This window comes from Aphelocoma coerulescens, chromosome 5 (genome assembly GCF_041296385.1).
Source record: "Aphelocoma coerulescens isolate FSJ_1873_10779 chromosome 5, UR_Acoe_1.0, whole genome shotgun sequence".
Classification (NCBI taxonomy): Eukaryota; Metazoa; Chordata; class Aves; order Passeriformes; family Corvidae; genus Aphelocoma; species Aphelocoma coerulescens.
In genome coordinates, this window is record NC_091019.1 from 35,686,178 (window position 1) to 35,704,307 (window position 18,130).

Here is an 18,130-nt window from a genome sequence, read left to right on the forward strand (position 1 = left end):
AACTGTTGTTAGTCTCTTGTTATAATTTATTGGTAGTAACACTTCATCTAAGATGAAGAGGTAAATTTTCCTAGCAGAGCTACACCTCCAATAAAGGCAATTAAAGGATGTATTTAATTTAAAAACAAAACATTTTACAATGCTATTAAAAGAGAAATAAAACACCTACAACATCTCAAGGTTTAAAAATCATGTCCTAGACTACTGGGCTTTCCCCCCTAGTACTATAAAAAATATTCTACTTTTTTCATTAATGAATATTTCAATTTGGACAAGCGAAATCTAGCTCACATGGGATATATTTTTGTTCATTTCTTAAACATCCTAATATATTTTTGGAGAGGTTCAAAATGCAAAACACATAACAAGTTGTGATGAAATTACCTGAGATTGATCTCCTCCAAGCACATTTACCATCACATCCATAACAGTCTCATGCATGCCTAACACTCTCATTAAATTAGGATGCTGATAAAACACCTTATTGTTCATTATATCCCTAAAATGGAAGAAAAAACAACAATTTGTTTTTAAGACACCTCAAATTCACTTAAGTCAATGCATTGAGATTTCAGAAGTATGCATTCATTGTATTAACATAATTTTAAATTCTTTGAATTCAGCATAATACAAAAACACCTGAGAACAATATGCTTCACATTTCAATATGCTGTCATTCCTCTAATTCTCAAAGATTCTTCATAATAATAATATTAACCTCCAAATTATTTAGAGATGGCAATTCTTCATCTCAAAATTGCTCCTACCATCTGTTCTGTTTAAATAAAAAAAATTATTCTGTGATGATCTAAGTGGAAAAGAATATGTTTTGTTAGGTTTTAAGTTGAGAATAGGGATCAAGAATCTACTTGATATATAATCAATTATATTTCTGCAGTAACCCCTTAATTTCCTCAGTTCACAAAGTAAAGACAATAAATAGACAATATTTAAGGCTATCTGTTACATGCATTTCATCAATATCTCCACATTCTGTCAGAAGTGGCATACAGGTCCATTATGAAGGACTGTTTTAACTTTTTCATTCTCCCCACCATTCTTTCAACATTTTCTAGAATCTGCTGTATTGGTTTCATAATCCAGAACACAATTTGTGTGTTTCAAAATAATCCAGGCATCAGATTTCAGTAGAATCCAGGGATTTCTAACATTTTAGGACAACCTGTTTAAAAAACCATGGCAAATAACAGGCATCATGCCTGCTCTAAAGAAATACAGAAAACTGAGAATGGATGACTCTCAATACAGCACTTCTTGGAAGGTGCTTATATACATACCATGTTTAGGCAAAATTTATCCTTTATCCCTCAGACAATTCTCAGCCAATTTACAAATTCAGTATCAGGGACAAATTGGGTAATATTGTTGCACACTGCCTAATGAGTCATTGCTATGACTTGATCAATTCAAATGAACAGATTAGTCTTTGCAATTTTTACAAAAAGCAGTACAATTTTTACACTGAAATAGTAAGAATAATGGAACTTTCTTACAATTATTGAAAAGGAGAGAAATTGCTTAATATTCCTGAAGAAATAAAAATAAATACAGTTCTCAGGTAACAATACTATAGTTTTCTCTCTTTCTAAATGCACCATTTTAACTGAAGTAATTAATTTTCTGTCATTTTTTTTCCTTCCAACATTAAATGGTCTGACCAGCATTTAGTCACATGACAGCAGTAAAAGACATTCAGGCATGCATCATAACACTGCTGCTTACAGAGGTTAATTTTATAGCAAAGATGCAAAAAATATTCTCACATCATCATGTTCTATATAAAGGAAATTTCTTCCGAATTCCCAATTGAAAAGACACCAGAAAGTTTATTCACTCATATGTGAAATATAAGATGGGCTTTAATTTTGGGAAAAATGCAGTATAGATAGACACCAGCAAAAATTTTAGTGATCTTTTTCTCTGGAGCTGCTAAAACATGTACTTTGATGAGGGTTTAAGCATCAGGCTTAACTTCAGTAAAAGAAGTCCACTTTCTGTAGATAATACCTTAGTTCACAGAAACTTTGACCCTTTTGATACTGTTACAGAAATCATTTGGAGCCACCTCGGAAATATATGTGAAAGTGTAAATCTCTGGTACATACTTACACTTCAGTACAGCATTAATTTTAATTTAGGATCAAAAATTATAGGATTTACTAATATAAACCAAAAGCTTCACACCAATTTAAAAATAAAATTCTGTTAATTCCATACCCTAATCCATTAATCATTAGCAATTCCTCCTCTTTTCCCATCCTCACACTGAGAAGTGAGCGAATCTGGCCCAGTGCTGCAAGCAGATTAATGGTATCCTTCACAGAGGTAGCACTAATAGTGTATGCTTTCCTCAGGGCTTGCAGTAGCTCACCAATGCTGTCATATTGCCTACGAAGGAGGCTGTACATAATCCGAACTAATTCAGGATCTTGGATCTGATCTTCCTGGGACCAGCGCACCATTGTCTGTGATATGAGTTCTTTCAGTGTAGCTAAAAACAAGATACATTAAATGTTACTAGCTCTTCCAACAGAAAAATGTCAAAAACATGTAAGATAATAAAATACGTAAGAGTAGACAAGGCAGTTCCAAACACCACAAGCAGACTGAATAGGATTTTTAAATTGGAAAAGCAACTTTCAGATCTTTCGAGATGAGTGCAATGTTCTTGAGAGATAGAAAACAATAAACATCTACTTAGGGTTCAAGTCCATATCAGCACTGTTGACAACGAACATCTTTTAGTTGATCATGACTCTGAGAAGCACCCTTGTAAATGAAATCTTGCATTAAACTTTTAATTTATCCCCCATTTCTATATCAAGTCACTGTCACTTGGGAATGCTCTTTCTAAAAACATTGTTTGGAACTACACAATAAATATTGATTGAAGCACTTCTATTGTAGACATTGCACATTCAGTGATGCTGAAAACAATTTTGCTGAGCCCAAAGTTTAGGAAATTTACCTGAGAACTAGACACATGTTCCAGTCCTTGTTCCAACAAATGTTCATGCTTGATAACAAGTAAAACAGGAAAAATCATCTTCCCTCTTAAAACAAGGCAAGTTTCTTTCTTCTATTACCAGTAAACATACACCCTGACTTCCCCAAAGTTCTTCCAATGGCAAAAACAGCTCCTTCCAACTTTCCATCACTAAAGTGTTTATCCATTAAATGTAGATGCATTGGGGTTTGTGTCTACACTATTCCTTCCCTTGCTAACACTTTCTTAGTTTACTTAATGTTGTATTTATGCAAAGCCGTCACTAATTCTGAGGTTCTGTTCAATAATTAGGCTTTCAATCTGTGGTAACAAATTCTGTACGTCACAGAGATAGCCCTACTCTTAGTGGCATGTCATGCCTTATTTCAATTTTGACTTGATAGCAACAAAAGTCCTATAATCATTATTAACAATAATTCATTGCCTCTATGTGTTTATTTTCAGAGTTTTAACTTGTTTTTAAATTCAAAATTTACTGATTAATCATTAATACTAGGTTGAAATTAGTGGCATTCCTCCCTTGGGTAAAAGTTTGTTTGTGATTAGAAATGAACATATACTTAGAGGAAAGGAAGATTTATCTGTAGTAAGTAGCTCCTTCTTATGAATATTCACACTCTGAGTATGTGCGACCAAGGCCAAGACACTCAAGGCCAGAGATTTTGACCTTGGAAGGAGGTACAGATCATGCACACCACCATGCCTCTTCATGGACATAGGAGGATTGGGGGTACCTCAGACACTCATTTCCTTTAATCTCCAAATTCCAAATTACCTGATGTGTAAAGGGGAAGTGCACATATTGACTAAAAATCTCACAGTCTCCGGCTACAGTCAAGTATACATTTATATAATTTTTCATCATGCTTTGAATGACTTAATCCATGTGCATATTTGTACTATGCATCACTCCAAGGAGAAGTCCAAGCCTGAAGAAATCATCTGAAATTTCTAGAAAAATAGACACTGAAAGATTGTTTGTCCAATCAACTTTCTCATGACTCTAAGCTCTGGTACATGAAATAAATGAACTGCTCTGTTCCAAGGACCTAACACCATGTGCCCTGAGGCTTTAGGAGTGAATATTTCCTGATTCATGACAATAGAATCCACATGAAACCTGGAGAAGAAATGATACTTCCAGATGCTGAGTAGGTCCTGCTACCATTAAAGAGAGAGCAGATGCTAACAGATGAGTCACTGGAGAATGACGCCGTGTTTCATGCAGCATATCAGATTGCTGTAAGATTTAATGTACTTACAACACAGTACCGAGCTTAACAGACCAAAAGATGCTTTCAGACCAGGACAAACACTCTAAGGTGCTTTCCAGAGCAAGCAGATCATGTAAGAGGTGTCATGAGTTATAAAATAACTTCGCTGTCTAATCTCAACACAACTGCTGATGAAATTGTTAAACCTGAAATAAATTAAGCATTCCACATCTGTACATGGGCCTATTGCCAAACTGAGCAACTAGGGAAAAAAAGAGGAGATTCCATCGTTGGTTGGAAGACCAACCTCAAGTCTCTTGGAGAATCCTGCACATGATATCTGGATGGTGTTACAGAAATTTAGAGCTATAATCCCAATCTTGTTTCGGAAAGGCAATAAGAAACCTCAGCTAAAACATGTTCTAAAGGAAGACCTTAGTAATTCAGCTTTGCTTATTCCTCACCCTTATCCCTAGTCACTTCTAAGGTTTGAAAACCCATAAACATGGTTTAACCCTAAACCAGCAAAGTTTGTGAGATTCATACCCCACATCACCCCCACTGGGGTGAGTTCTCATGTGGCATGTGAGCACAGCGGCAGTGAAAGTCAGGTGAGTTGCTCAAAGGAGCGCAACAAAAAGCTTATGCAGATGGTTGAGGAATTGCAAGGGCAGAACCAATCTCACCTGTATAGACCATGAACACCCCTTGCGTGCTATGGAAGAGAGTATGGGAAGGTATATGTACAGGAATACTGCTCAGAATAAGAAGTCTGTGATTACAAGTGTTTTGGGGGGCTTATGTGCATGTCTGTATTTGTGTGTATATGTAGCCTAAGAACAGTAAATAGATGGAAAGGACATAAGCTCTAAAGAATAATTTTACATTAAAAGACAGACCTCAAAAATGAAATCTTCCCAAGTTTAGAATGCTTGAGTCTAGGTTATTGTACCATAATCAGCCTTTTAAAGTTCTTTATAAAGAATATGTAAATTTTCAACCCCAGAGTTAATGATCTGCATCCAAAATCTTCCACTCATTTTAGCTTCTTTTTTAAAAGTGCATCTGAGGTGTTCAGTATGCAGAATAATAGTTCTAAGAGGCAGAAGAATATCAAACTGGTAGTCTCCTTCTTCAGTCCCTTATAAAAGTTTTTGAGAAAATACATTCCTGTTGACTGTAAAACTTTAATGCTTGCATCATGAAAGCATTTATCTAGAAAGAAAACTTACTAGGAGCTTTCTCTTCTTCTTCCTTAGGCTCCAATTTTTCTGCTTTGGGTGGACCTTTGATTTTGTACATTAATGAACGGAGTTTGCCAGTCAAGGAGGAATCTTCCTCTTCCTCTTCCTCTTCTTCTAGTGGAATACCTTAGCAGAAAATAAAACTGATTATAAACAAAACTCTATCTTTGAAGTTTAACTGCCTCAATATTTAAACAATATTAAAATATCTGTAGAAATATTTTTTTTAACCAGAAAATTTCATATAGGAAAAAAGAAGTAGTAAGGCCAGCAGCTTTAACATGTAGGACCAGTAGCACCCCTCAAATGATGTTCATTTCAGTACACATACTTCTTATATCCAGATTTGTAGCATTCATTTTTCACTATTATGACCAAAGGGGTGGTACTTTTCTAAGAGTCTACTATGGCAATCAAATATGACTCACAGTCATATTTGATTAAATATGTGATCCTTTGTTTCATATTGCAGAATATAAGCTAAAGAAAGAAGTGTATGGTTGTATCTTACAACACAGTACAATTTTTCAGTTGAGATATTTAGCCACCCTAAACAAATATATTAACAGAATTTAAAGCTGTAAGAGATCTCATTCAGAGATTATGTGGGGAATACATGCTTTTCATGAAAATGTATACAATGAGATGGGGTGTTGTTTTACCAGGTAGTTTAATACAGTTCAGTTCACTACACTGCTTCACAACGATTCAAAGTCTCTCACACCTCTTAGTGATCATCAGACAACACGTGTTACGTGCAGAAGCAAAGAACAACTAAGCAGGCTTCCTTCAGATCAGAGCTAATTGTGCCAAGCTGAAATGCAAGCTTTTGCACTTTGCTTGTCAAAGAGAAATTGAGAAAAGGAAAAGTTTTTCAGACAGGATACTAGAGCCACAATCTGAAGCAGAGGGGAAAAGAATAAACTGCAGTGGCTAAAACTGGTACTAAAAAATTAACTAAGAAAGAAAATAGAACAGACGTGGTATTAAGTTGGAGAAACTTTGCTGCTGGCAGATACAAAGGGGGAGTGGAAATTATGACTAGGAGTGACTAAGGGATAAAATTCAAAGGCAGTGGGAGGGAATGAAAGAAGTAAAAATTGAAATTGGAGAGTAAATATGGAATTTAAGAAATTGGATAAGTGAAACTGGCTTGGCAAAATGAAAAGCTAAGAAAGAAGAAAGGAAAAAGGTAAGAACATGTCAGTAGTAATGAAAGAGAAAGCAGGCAAGGAGATTAAAGGAAGAAACTATCTGGCATTGAAATAAAAGCTAGGCCCTGGACACAAGGGAGACACACTAGGAGGAGAACTCTTGAGAAGCTGAAATGGACAGACAAGAAGAAATGCCCTGAAATTATGAGTTAAGACAGTGTTGGACTGGCGTAGATGAGGTCTGTGACTCCTGAAGATGGGGTCTCATTCACTGTTCTATATCATTAATTGTTCATTCTGCATCCTCTTACAGTTGCAATCCATCTAGAAGCTGACCATCTCATGTTGCTACTGGCTAATTGCTTCCTCCAAGTGGCAGAGGTCTGTGCACAGGTACAGATGGTTTCAACCCAGATAAGTGTCAATTTGATAATATGCTAGAAAATGTGTTGTAAATTTGTTTGGTTTCTTTATAACTAAGAAATTGCACATTAAAAAATATGATAGAGGACCATTATTATGCCAGCAAAATTAACTGCTCACAGTTAGGACGTGCTAGGATTAAGACTGCCTGAGTAACTATTTGCTTATATTCATTATGAAGAAGCCTTTAATTACTTGATTGCATACATAGTTTTCCACTTAGAAGGCAAAGTATACTTAGTACTAAAAAGCTGATTAAACATTCCAAGGAGAACTCCTATTCATTTAATCTGCAGCTGTGATTGCTTAGCACTGATTTTCAGGACCAAGCCAGGACACAGATAATGAGGAGCATTTATCCACAGCGACCACCTCTGATAAATCTGTACAAAGTAACGAACATGGTTTTGCTTAGAACCCAGAGGATCTTTCAACTGTTTTCATCACGAGACAGCCCTTTCTCTATCTTGAACTCTCATTCAAAATAAACATTTCTAATGTAGTAAACAAATAATAAAAGTACATCCCTAAAAAGAAAAATCTCAACGCATACAATAACTAGTGTTTCACCTCATGAAACATGAAGAGTGATCAGGAGATAAACTAACTCAATGATCATACCAGCCACAAGATTTCAAGCTAAACTTAATTGATTGTGGAGTTAAGACATTTCCAAGTAAGTTGTAGGTCTTTCATAATCTCCATTCTGGAGTCTCAGAGTACTCTGTGCTGACAAATGGGCATTATCTTTGGAAACCAGAGGCCAGATCAAGGGCTAAGTGACTGAACAATCGAGATGGTTGTAATCACTTATTATAACAGATGTAATAAAGAGGAGTAAATAGGAGGATACTAACCATTCACTTAAACACTTGGAAGAAAATTGATGTAATGAAAGAAACAGCTTTTGGTAAGCACTTAAAAGCAAGGATGACAACAATTAACAGAGGATTGTGAAAACCAAACAATGTTAAACCAACTAAATTTCTGCGTTACAGATACAAGCTTTGATTTTAAGAACTTCTAATACTGTCTTATACAACAACCTCAGAAGTAAATTGATGGAGCCCAACTTAGATACCTGCAGACCTACCCATCTTTAGCTGAAGCTAAGACTAAGGTAGTTGAAGAATTATAATTGGCTTATCATGAAATCACAGCTTGCTGGTTGCTGGAGATTCTAAGAGGGTACTCAGATAAAGCAGTGCAAAACAACAGCAGAAGCCTTAACAATACAAGCACAGAATGGTATAGGAGGCACCATGCCTACAAACAGAAAACAGTAACTTAATTACAGGTCATTAAAACAGTACAATTCCATGAACCAGGTAACACTGGGTTTAGGGATAACCAGCAAAGAAAGATTTATCAGACTGTATTGGTAAACATTTGATGATGACCTCAAGCAAAAAGGTGGACAAGAAAGAACTAATCATTAGGAATATTTTGCTCTTCCTGGAGAAGAGATTGAGATGTTGTCAACTCACTGTAATGATGTTGGCCCCTTCTTTTTGGACAAGATGGATGTCAACAACCATAGGACTAAGCAATACACTGGAAGAGTAACTATATACTATATAACTATATATACTAATATAGCTACCAAGTAGGTAGATGGGAAAAGTTTTTTTTATTTCTGTTTTAAACTGCATAATTAGTGGGAATGAACAGTAATAATTAGATGACTCAGATTATTAATGTTAATAATTCCATGTTTGTCTGAATTAGACTAAGATCTCAATAAAGTCAATAAACTATTAAAAAATAGACATCAAAAAACCCACATAAAATTGCACAGGAAATCTAAATTCAATGAGTGGGGGCAATTCAAGCGGTAATTTGCAGTACAACAGAGTTTTGTAATGACTGATTCTCACAGTACACCAGGAAACTAAGCTAAAGCAGGCAGAGAACCCCACATCTGGTGTATTTTATTAAATTTCTGTGGCTCAGCTTCACAGCAACAGTATTCCCTCAATACTTTTTATCTGCTTGTACTCATACATATGCTTATATAAATCTTTTAAGGGAAGCCAAACTTCTTGTCTGGATTTTTTTTCCCCCCAATAAGTATAAAACTGAATAAACAGAATATTATTGAATAATATTTAATAGAGATTTAACAGTGAAACTTAAAACCACTCCACACACAGGTTTCCCATATTTTTGTAATATACACCAAAGTCTGTCAGTAATGTCACCTTGTAGGCAGTAATACATCTAACAAAAAAAACCACTCATGCTAGTATATTTTTCAACTGATCTGTCAAGTGCCAAAAAACGACAAACAAAGCTCGTATCACAACCTTCCCACTCACCACAGTGAATTAGAAGATCATCATGAAATTCATATAATTCCTCCCGAATCTCCTCTGGACAGGGACAATCCTCTCCCAGTTGAAAATTCAGCAACATATTAATCTTTAAGGGATTTAAAATATAGTTAAAACACTGAAATAGCCTAAGACATATTCTAGTATATAGCCATACTTTACCTGTTTATAACTTTGGTTCACAGGTTAAGTTCTAGAACACAAGTTTCAGCATGTTGACATTCAGTATTTTGCGGTATGGAATAAATTTAATTTCAAATTAATTTTGGTTCTCCAGCAATGCCAATGGTAGTTTAGAAGACAGGACTTTATTTTGTCATCATAAAGAGTTTTTTAATGTTTAAGTCAGTCTCTTTTTTTTTAATATTACCTGTTCTTGTGGAGGAGACCGAAATTCTTTAGTCTTCTTGGCAGTCAATGCAGCAGACATGTTTAAGGCTTGCATGAGTTCATTGTACCTGTATTTCTGGTTATACTGCAATTTTGATACGTAACGGTCTGCAAATGATACAATTGCTTCCACTCTATGTTGTAGTTCACAGTCACAAAAATAATTGAGTAAATGACACATCTAGGATAGAGAAAATAGATTTAGCTTTAGAAATTTTGGGGAAGAACTTGAGTACATAATATACGCTGCATCAGACTGTAAAAATGAGAGACATTTGTCCCATATTTTTAGCACTGTAAAGGTGACAAAATTGTACTGTTTCATTATCTGATTGATAATACTATATTGCACTCACAATCTTTTACTCCATGCACTCAAAATATCTAGAAATCACATTAGTTTGGCTGGAAGGGTCCTTTAAAGATCACATGGTGTAACCGTTCAGTTTTTATGAAATAAGTATGCATTCACATATCTATTTTGAGTGTAGATGCATGTAGAAAGAATGGCATCATCATCAAATTTTTTAATGAATTTGAGGTTTTAAGGCAAAGTGGAATCAAAGACCTTCAAATCTTTTTTACTAGAGAATAGACAAAAAGCACTTTTTTTTTTTTCCATCAAGAGTAGAATGTAAATAACACATTTATAATAAATGTTCACCTGAAGCTTAACAGATTCTGGTAATCTTGTCTGCAACAAGCCCTTTGAAGGAGCTTTTGCTTGCTTGATTGCTTTCTCCCCAGCTTCTACAGCTTTTTCTTCAACTTGTGTCACTTCTTCCTTCTCTGTTCTCTCTTCTGCTTCTTCCTTGTGATCTCCAAACACAGTGGGATCGATGAGGAGTAACACCTGCTTCACATCGTCATCATCAAAAACACCCATTATGAGCAATGTTGCTATCAGTTTAAGAACAGGAACAAACTGGAATGCAACCTGTCCTCCAACAGGGTCTCGTATATGACTACCACTACACTGTACTGCCTCCGTTAACATACTTATGGCCTTGGATTTGAGTATCTCCAGGGGTATCTCTGGGATGGATGTCTGATGATCTTCACTGGTCGCAATAAAGCATGGAGTAGAAAAATTAAAGGCTGGCTTAAGACAAGTGCTAAGCCCTACTCCAGGTAAACCATGCTTCTTTGTTTCATTGGGGTATAATTTAATATTTCGAGTTTCATCTGTAACTGGAATGATAAATTCATTGCTCATCATGAGCTTGGCTTGTTTGGCGTGCTCCAAGTGAATACTAATGAGCAAGTCATAGAATCCAGAACGTAGAAGTCCAGGTAAGTATTGATTATCTATTGTAAAAAATAGCTGAGATACATCCACATGGCTACAAAGTGCATAAGCAACTCTAGTGTTACCTAGAGCACTAACTGAGCTATAGAGTTTTAAAGTGTGGTAGTGAAACATCATCAAATCTTCTTGCTCACATAGTTCCAAAATATCAACACATCTGTTATGAAACAAAGAAAGAGAACACCAGTCAATTCCATGAAAAAAGACTCTGAAAAGGAAAGTTTTGTAATCTCTGAACGTTTCAGTCAGTTCCTCTTTAAACCATATAAAATATAAAAGTTGATATTAACTAATCTTAGTATCTGCATCATTAAAACACAGTAAATGGTGGAAATAATTTGTTGAGACTGTTTAAAATTAGTACTCCATAGGAAAAAAAAAAAAGCCAAAATGTGAGATGGAGATGCTTCTTTGCAATCTATCATAAATTGGAACTTGTTTTTAAAATAGGTATATTGAGCATGCTGAAAGTTTGCATTACTATGGTCACTCAACAGTGCCTGGTTTACTCAGGATCATTGTTTCATTTTTTCCACAAGACCCTGTGTTTTTCACTCTTTTTTTGAATTCAGTTTTATTAATGATAAATACAATTAAGTTTTGAATCATTAAAAGAAATTTTAAAATTTCTAATAAAAGTACAACTGTTAAATGATCTTTCTGCTATACTTTTGCTGATAGTTTGGTTCTTTGCTAGTTATGACATCTGATATTTGGATATATCTTTATTATCCTCACTCTGAAGATAAAACATAATGAAAATCAAAGGCATGATCTTGTCAATAAGAACATAAGAACTTAATTGTGTAAATTCAGTCCATATGAAACAGGAAGAGATTACAGGTTTTTATTATAGAAAAACAATTAGCAAAATAGTACTTGCATGTTCTTTGTACTTGTTTACCTCAAGCTTAGAAAAACCTCTATGTTTAAAGACCTACAGATTTAAGAGATGCTATTTCATAATTTAAATATAAATAAAATCAAATAGTCATGCTTTCTTTTATGCATGCAAAAGTTGGTACATGGCATTAAAGTTCAGTCTCTTGTATTTACTTAAATTTCACAAATAGGATAATATCTGATATGATACCAGATAAGATCAGAAATTCTAAACAACTATAGGTTAAATATTCAATAAGGCAGGTTCAATGACAGACATCTGTTTTCAGTATATTTTGTCCACATGAAGTCATTTTATTTCATTAAAAATGTACCTGTTTTCTTCTGGGATATGAAGTGCCATCATCTGCAGAGGTTCCAAACACTGCACAACCCAGCCATGACGTTCACTGACACGCTCAGTTTCTACTCTTAGAAAGCTGTTTGGCATCCGGCTCCATAACACAGGTGTAATTGTTTGCACATCAAGGCGAGGGGGACACTGAGGAACAGGATTTCTTTCTTCACTTTTAAAAATTGCTGCTGATAAAGGCATGGTATTCTGAAACAAATAAGTGTATTAATTATTTTTGTAACATGTAATTACGAATAAACCCATAACACCAAAAGGAAGCATAATTTGTAAGTAGTGGGAATCATAGAAAGGTAGAAGTTATTGCAACAAAAAATCTATTAAAACCCCCCAACATTCATGGTGTTATCCTCAAATAATATTCGTTTATTTTGACAAATGCAGATAATCAATTAACTGCATATAATAACAACATTTACAGAAGTAAACATAGAAGTCAAATTACAAGTCATACCATTGATTCAACCTTCCTAAACAAATTTAACTGTCCAGGAATTTGCATGGAAATAAACAGATTTAAAAGAGCACATTTACATAAAGATTGTCGTTCTATAAAATATAAAAATACTTCCTACCTTTAATTTACCAAGTTCAAACTGAATCAAGTTAGTGCTCGTAGGCTGTAAAAAAGTTGCTGGAAAAAGCTTCGTGTTTGGTTCAACCTAGTAGTGAAATGAGATTAAAATTTTTAAAAAATTAAAAATGGAAAAATAATCTCCTACCTGAATATGATATAAAATAAATACTGTATACCTTACACTTCATTATCAAATAACTTTAGATACTTTACTAAATAAAGTGTTGAATAGTGTCTACCTATAATATAATAAAGCATTTGCAATTATCTTTATAGGACCACCTGGTTTCCAGACAGCTATGTCTGTAGCCCTAGGTGCTCTCAACACCTATAGAAAGAACTTTGGTAACACAGTATAGTGTCTTCTCAAAAACATCCAAATACAACAACTCGTTCCAGAGGGTGAGAGCACATTATGTGACAAGAATAGTGCAAATCCTATTTCCTATTAAGATCAGTGATTTTCTAATCCATACTCTAAAAGTAGAATAATGTAATTTTTTTAAAGAGCTCTTTATTTTCAGGCTTACCATTTGTCTTCAGTCTTATAAAATCATAGTGAATCACAGTGCTGTAGTTTTAAAGTTTCTGGTTGTGTTTGGGATTTTAATGACAGCGACATTATCTTTTTTACCCATTATAGCTCAATACCCATATAGGACTCAAAGTGCATGTCAGTGTAAGAAAACCAATTTACTGTACAAGATTACCCACCACCACTGCCATGAAATAAAGAATTAAAAACATAATTATACAATAGTATAACTGTTTTAAAAATTCAGTGCTCCAGGGTGGCTGAAAAAAAAGTACATCTAGTCAATTAAGTCAAAGTTTCAGAAGTTCAGTTAAATATATTAATCACACCATTGTGCATTTTGTGTATCATGTACATACATTGTACAACTTAAGCACAACTACATTGCTTGTCCTGTGAAGGAATACAACTCCTAATTTTGAGGACAACAATCTATCAAAAACAGTTTTCTCAAAACTATGACTATGGGCATAGACAAAATAATATAGGGCTGGGTATGTACATTCCAAACTTTTTGATAAGTAAAAAAACCACAAGCCCAAATCCAGAAGAAAAGTCATTCTGTTCTGCTTGATGTATTGGGTTTTCTTCTGAATATCACCATGGCCTTCAATAGTTAGATCAAGAACTACAGAAAAAAATTATTTCCTCTCTTAAATATGTTGAACTGTAGGCCTTTTAAAATGAAAACAGCACACAAATATTGTCCTTCTATTTCAGTTAAGTAAACTGAAAAGTGCGTGCAAACTGTCATAAGACTAGAATAATTACCTAGATAAGAAAAATACCAATCATTTGTGGCAATTTGAGTGAAAGATTTGATTTATTAAAATATTTAAAGGTCTTACTTTATTGTAAAAATATTCAAGACATGGAAATGAAAACTACATAATACAATTTTCATTACTGTCAAAAAAAGAGAGAATATTTAAATTACTCAAAATAAGCAAAAATTGAAAAATATTTCACCCTTAGTTGTAACAATCTTGTTGGAATATACTGTTTTCTATCTATAGAAAGCGCTGGGTATTCTCATTTTTCAGCAGAGCAGGTGCTAACAGGTTTATTGGAAAAGTATTTCCTAAAACAACTTCAGGTATTTTTCCATGAGAAAGAAAAGAACAAGAGGAGAAATTATGGTATTTTCTGAGATAATTTTAAATTTAGTACCGAGAAAATGGTTATATTAATTGCAAGTCATATATGGAAAAACCTGAAAGTGTTTTTTACACCAAATTCAGTAACATCCATCTTTTACATCTATCTTTTCATATATCTCCTTGCAAGATAAGAACAACCGCTAAAGGCTGTCTGTTGCAGTGGCTAAGTTCACTTAATACCCCCCAAGTTGCCTTAAAAGTGGTCTCTCCCTACAACACTGTGCTAGAATGTTCTCCCTTTGTCTAGATTCTGCTGGTCCCTGGCCCTTTCCCCCCTCCCATCCCTTTTCCCATTGGCCCCTGTTATGTCACTCAACCTTGCCTCTGTCCCCTCGCCCTCAGACTATTGGTTTTGGATGCTCTGCCCGCCTTTGGGAGTTTTCGATAAAACAGGTGTGGGCGTTCAGTTTTGGGTTCTTCTTGCCTCTGTTCCCTTTGGGTGTGTTGCCATTAAACACCTCGGAATTGCACGCAGAGACCCCCTCTCGCCTCTCTGTCTCCAGCTCGTGCACAGCCTGTGGGTGTGAGCGGCCGTTCGCAGCCACGCGAAGGTGGGATCGTGCGCACGCGTGGGGCTGGCAGAGCGCCGCCTGAGCCGCGCACGAGGGACCTGTAGGGACAAACGCGGCATCGAGCCACCAAAGCCCTCCTTCCATAGCTGTCCATGAATAAAAACACAAAAATCCAGCACAAAGAAACACACCAACGTTTCATGGGTTTGCTCAGGAGCTTTCATATTGATTTGTATCTAGTTACGAAAACAACAAAGCAGGGCCTAAGCACTTTAATCTCCTGTTTTCTTTTCCCAGGGTGTTGACATTCAGCATTGGCCCAGCATGGCACTGAAGTTACTAACCACTATTACAAAATATTCCAAATTTGCAATTACTAAATAACCTACCATCCCCATTCACAGGCTGTGTGCAACCCTGCCAAATCCATTTTCAATGGAGTCAGTATAAAAGTTCCATTAAATTCAGTTAAATAACATTTCAGTTTTGTCTGTACTACAGATTTTGGGAGGATTGACACAAAAGAAAGCGATGAATTGTTGCTAACACTGGACGGCCTCTTCCACAGTGGGTGCTTTAGTATGTTCAACTGATCTTACTAAGAGGAAATCTCAACAATCTGGTGATGAAAACTTCTGTCAACTACCGATCCATTTGCATAACAACCCCATGTTTTGAGGATATAAATAGTGTTTAGAGCCCACCCCACTTACTTTGGCTTTGTGTATTAATGCATATTTGAATTTTAGGTTTTGAAACTTATCAAATCACAAGTTCTCCAAATCAGAGCTATCTGCAGAAGACACAAGCCCTGATAATAAGGAACTAAATTTTTCTTCTCAGGTCGTATCAAAAATTACTATATCTAAAGTCTACTTTTGACCTTCTGCTAGTTTGAATATTTATTTCCCCTTTATTGCATAACAGATTCAGTTGGAAAAAAATTTAAAGCATTAACATCATAAATCAAGATTCCTAACCACACAAACTGAGATGTAAAAAAATATTTATCTAAACATATCTGCCAGTCATCCTTCCTAAACATTTGAAACAACTCAAAAACACACCCTTACAAAAGAGTGAGAAAAAGAGGGATAAACCAGAATGATATAGGAAAGCATGTTATCATCACCCAAATGGTGTTCGGTTAGATTTCTGAAAAAGAGAAATAACATCAAAACAAGCAGTTTACTAGACAGCTTCCTGAAAATCTGATAATACCTGATAACAAGTGCCAAGCTCTCTTCCATTGGCTGTGAATGACACCATTCCAGTAGCCAGGTCAACAAAGCATCCAATTTCTATATCAACATTACTGCGACCTGATCTCTGGGAATTAGCAATTACGTCTCCTCCCCAAACCATGTAGCAGTTGCTGCGCTTCACACTGAAAGCAAGAGCAAGAGCAAGAGCAAAGTATAGGTCACACTGAACTTGGTAGAGATACACTTTTCAATGGAATACTTAGAGATCCTCAAAGGTACTTGTTATGCTATTAGTTTGTTTGCTCATTAACAAACCTTTTTTTTTGTAATCTTTCATTATCATCTTGGGTAAGGGATCAGACTAAATCAGACTTTTTTTTTTCTTTTTTATAGTTACTAAAGAATTTCACAGGTTTCTGTGTGCACTTATAAGTTACAGTAAAACAAACAAGTTCGTCAACCGGAAGTAAATATAGATACTAAATGAAAGAAGCTTCTTTCATTTAAAATTCTTTCCAAAATAAACATTCTTTCCAACAGGACATTAAAGATAAATTCACTTTAACATGTCTACATAAAACACTTCCATATAAAAATGTGCACAGAAAACTCATACTCCATAATCAATTTTCTTATTAATTTAAAATAATATTTAAAATATTATCAAGCTTGCACATATCTGACTTTTAAAAAACAGTATTAAAATAAAAACTTTAATAAGTGATAAATAATTCCATACCTTTCATGAACTCTGCCTCTCTCATCGCCTAAAGTAACTGTCACTGTACAATTTTTATTTAGGTCAAAATTCTCACTGTAAAAATGATAATCCGGTGTTACCCAGCCAACCCAAACACAGGATGGGTCTTGGCCAGCAAATATCCGTAGTGAGTAAAAATACTGAAAGGAGGAAAAGAGGATATTAGTAATAAAATTCTAAAGTATTTTATCAAGGAATACTCAAATAGTGATTGAAAAAACCCTCTCCTATATGTCAATCTTGAATAATAATAATTCACATTCTTTTAATAGGTCATTTAAAATACTCTAAAATTAAAAAACAGACTAGTGTTTTAAGATGGTGAGGTTTGTGTTTACACAAGTTGCAAGTCATGCAACTCTGGACATCATTTATAAACAATGTTATATCATAGAAAGTTATTTAAAAGGTTTCTTTCAATGGATCAATTTCTAATGAACATGCTGCCACAATTAAATCTACTTCAAAGCGTTCAAAGAACTAAGCATCTCAACATATTTACTTACCGTAGTAGAAAGAGAAGCAACTTCTTGGCTATGCTTTCTAGAGATAAAGGAAAATCAGTAAATAAGTTAAAAAAAAAAAAAAGAAAGAGTAGTAAAAAATTTAGTCATTATTAGGCTAAGTATATATACAAGCTAACTAATGTTTGCTTGGTACTGAGTATGCATTAGCAAAGACTGTACAGGATACAAATATACAAGTAAAATAGTTGATTGCAGTTAAGGTAGAGAGTGGGAGAAGAGGCAGATTTACAGCTGTTAAATAAAGATGGCGGTAACTCTGAAAGGTGCCGGACTCAGTAATACCTGGTGTCTTTAAAAACCAGTCCCACAATCTTTTTTCTTTTAATGAATTAGGGACTTTTCCAACAATGAACTATTGGAATGATAATGTTGATGAGCAATAGCCCAGTGGGCAAAAGACTCTGAGCTGGTTTTCCATCCTAGCTTTTGCAAAGCCCAACAATTCAGAAAGAATGGAGCTGCTTAGCTATGAAGACCCATAAATCCTGATGCACGTCTTTAGAA

General features: G+C 34.9%; 1 protein-coding gene across 1 annotated transcript in view; it reads right to left on the minus strand.

The window, feature by feature from the left end:
* RYR3 (ryanodine receptor 3) overlaps window positions 1–18,130 on the minus strand; it is a 161,691-nt gene that overhangs the window by 89,123 nt on the left and 54,438 nt on the right. Inside the window, exons 32-42 of the mRNA XM_069018746.1 lie at window positions 17,606–17,642; window positions 17,079–17,239; window positions 16,356–16,521; window positions 12,926–13,012; window positions 12,313–12,539; window positions 10,451–11,252; window positions 9,767–9,967; window positions 9,382–9,484; window positions 5,475–5,612; window positions 2,239–2,512; window positions 385–499 (exon numbers count right to left, since the gene is read on the minus strand). Of these exons, the coding sequence (XP_068874847.1) occupies window positions 385–499; window positions 2,239–2,512; window positions 5,475–5,612; window positions 9,382–9,484; window positions 9,767–9,967; window positions 10,451–11,252; window positions 12,313–12,539; window positions 12,926–13,012; window positions 16,356–16,521; window positions 17,079–17,239; window positions 17,606–17,642 (2,311 nt within the window). The remainder of the gene's footprint in view (window positions 1–384; window positions 500–2,238; window positions 2,513–5,474; window positions 5,613–9,381; window positions 9,485–9,766; window positions 9,968–10,450; window positions 11,253–12,312; window positions 12,540–12,925; window positions 13,013–16,355; window positions 16,522–17,078; window positions 17,240–17,605; window positions 17,643–18,130) is intronic.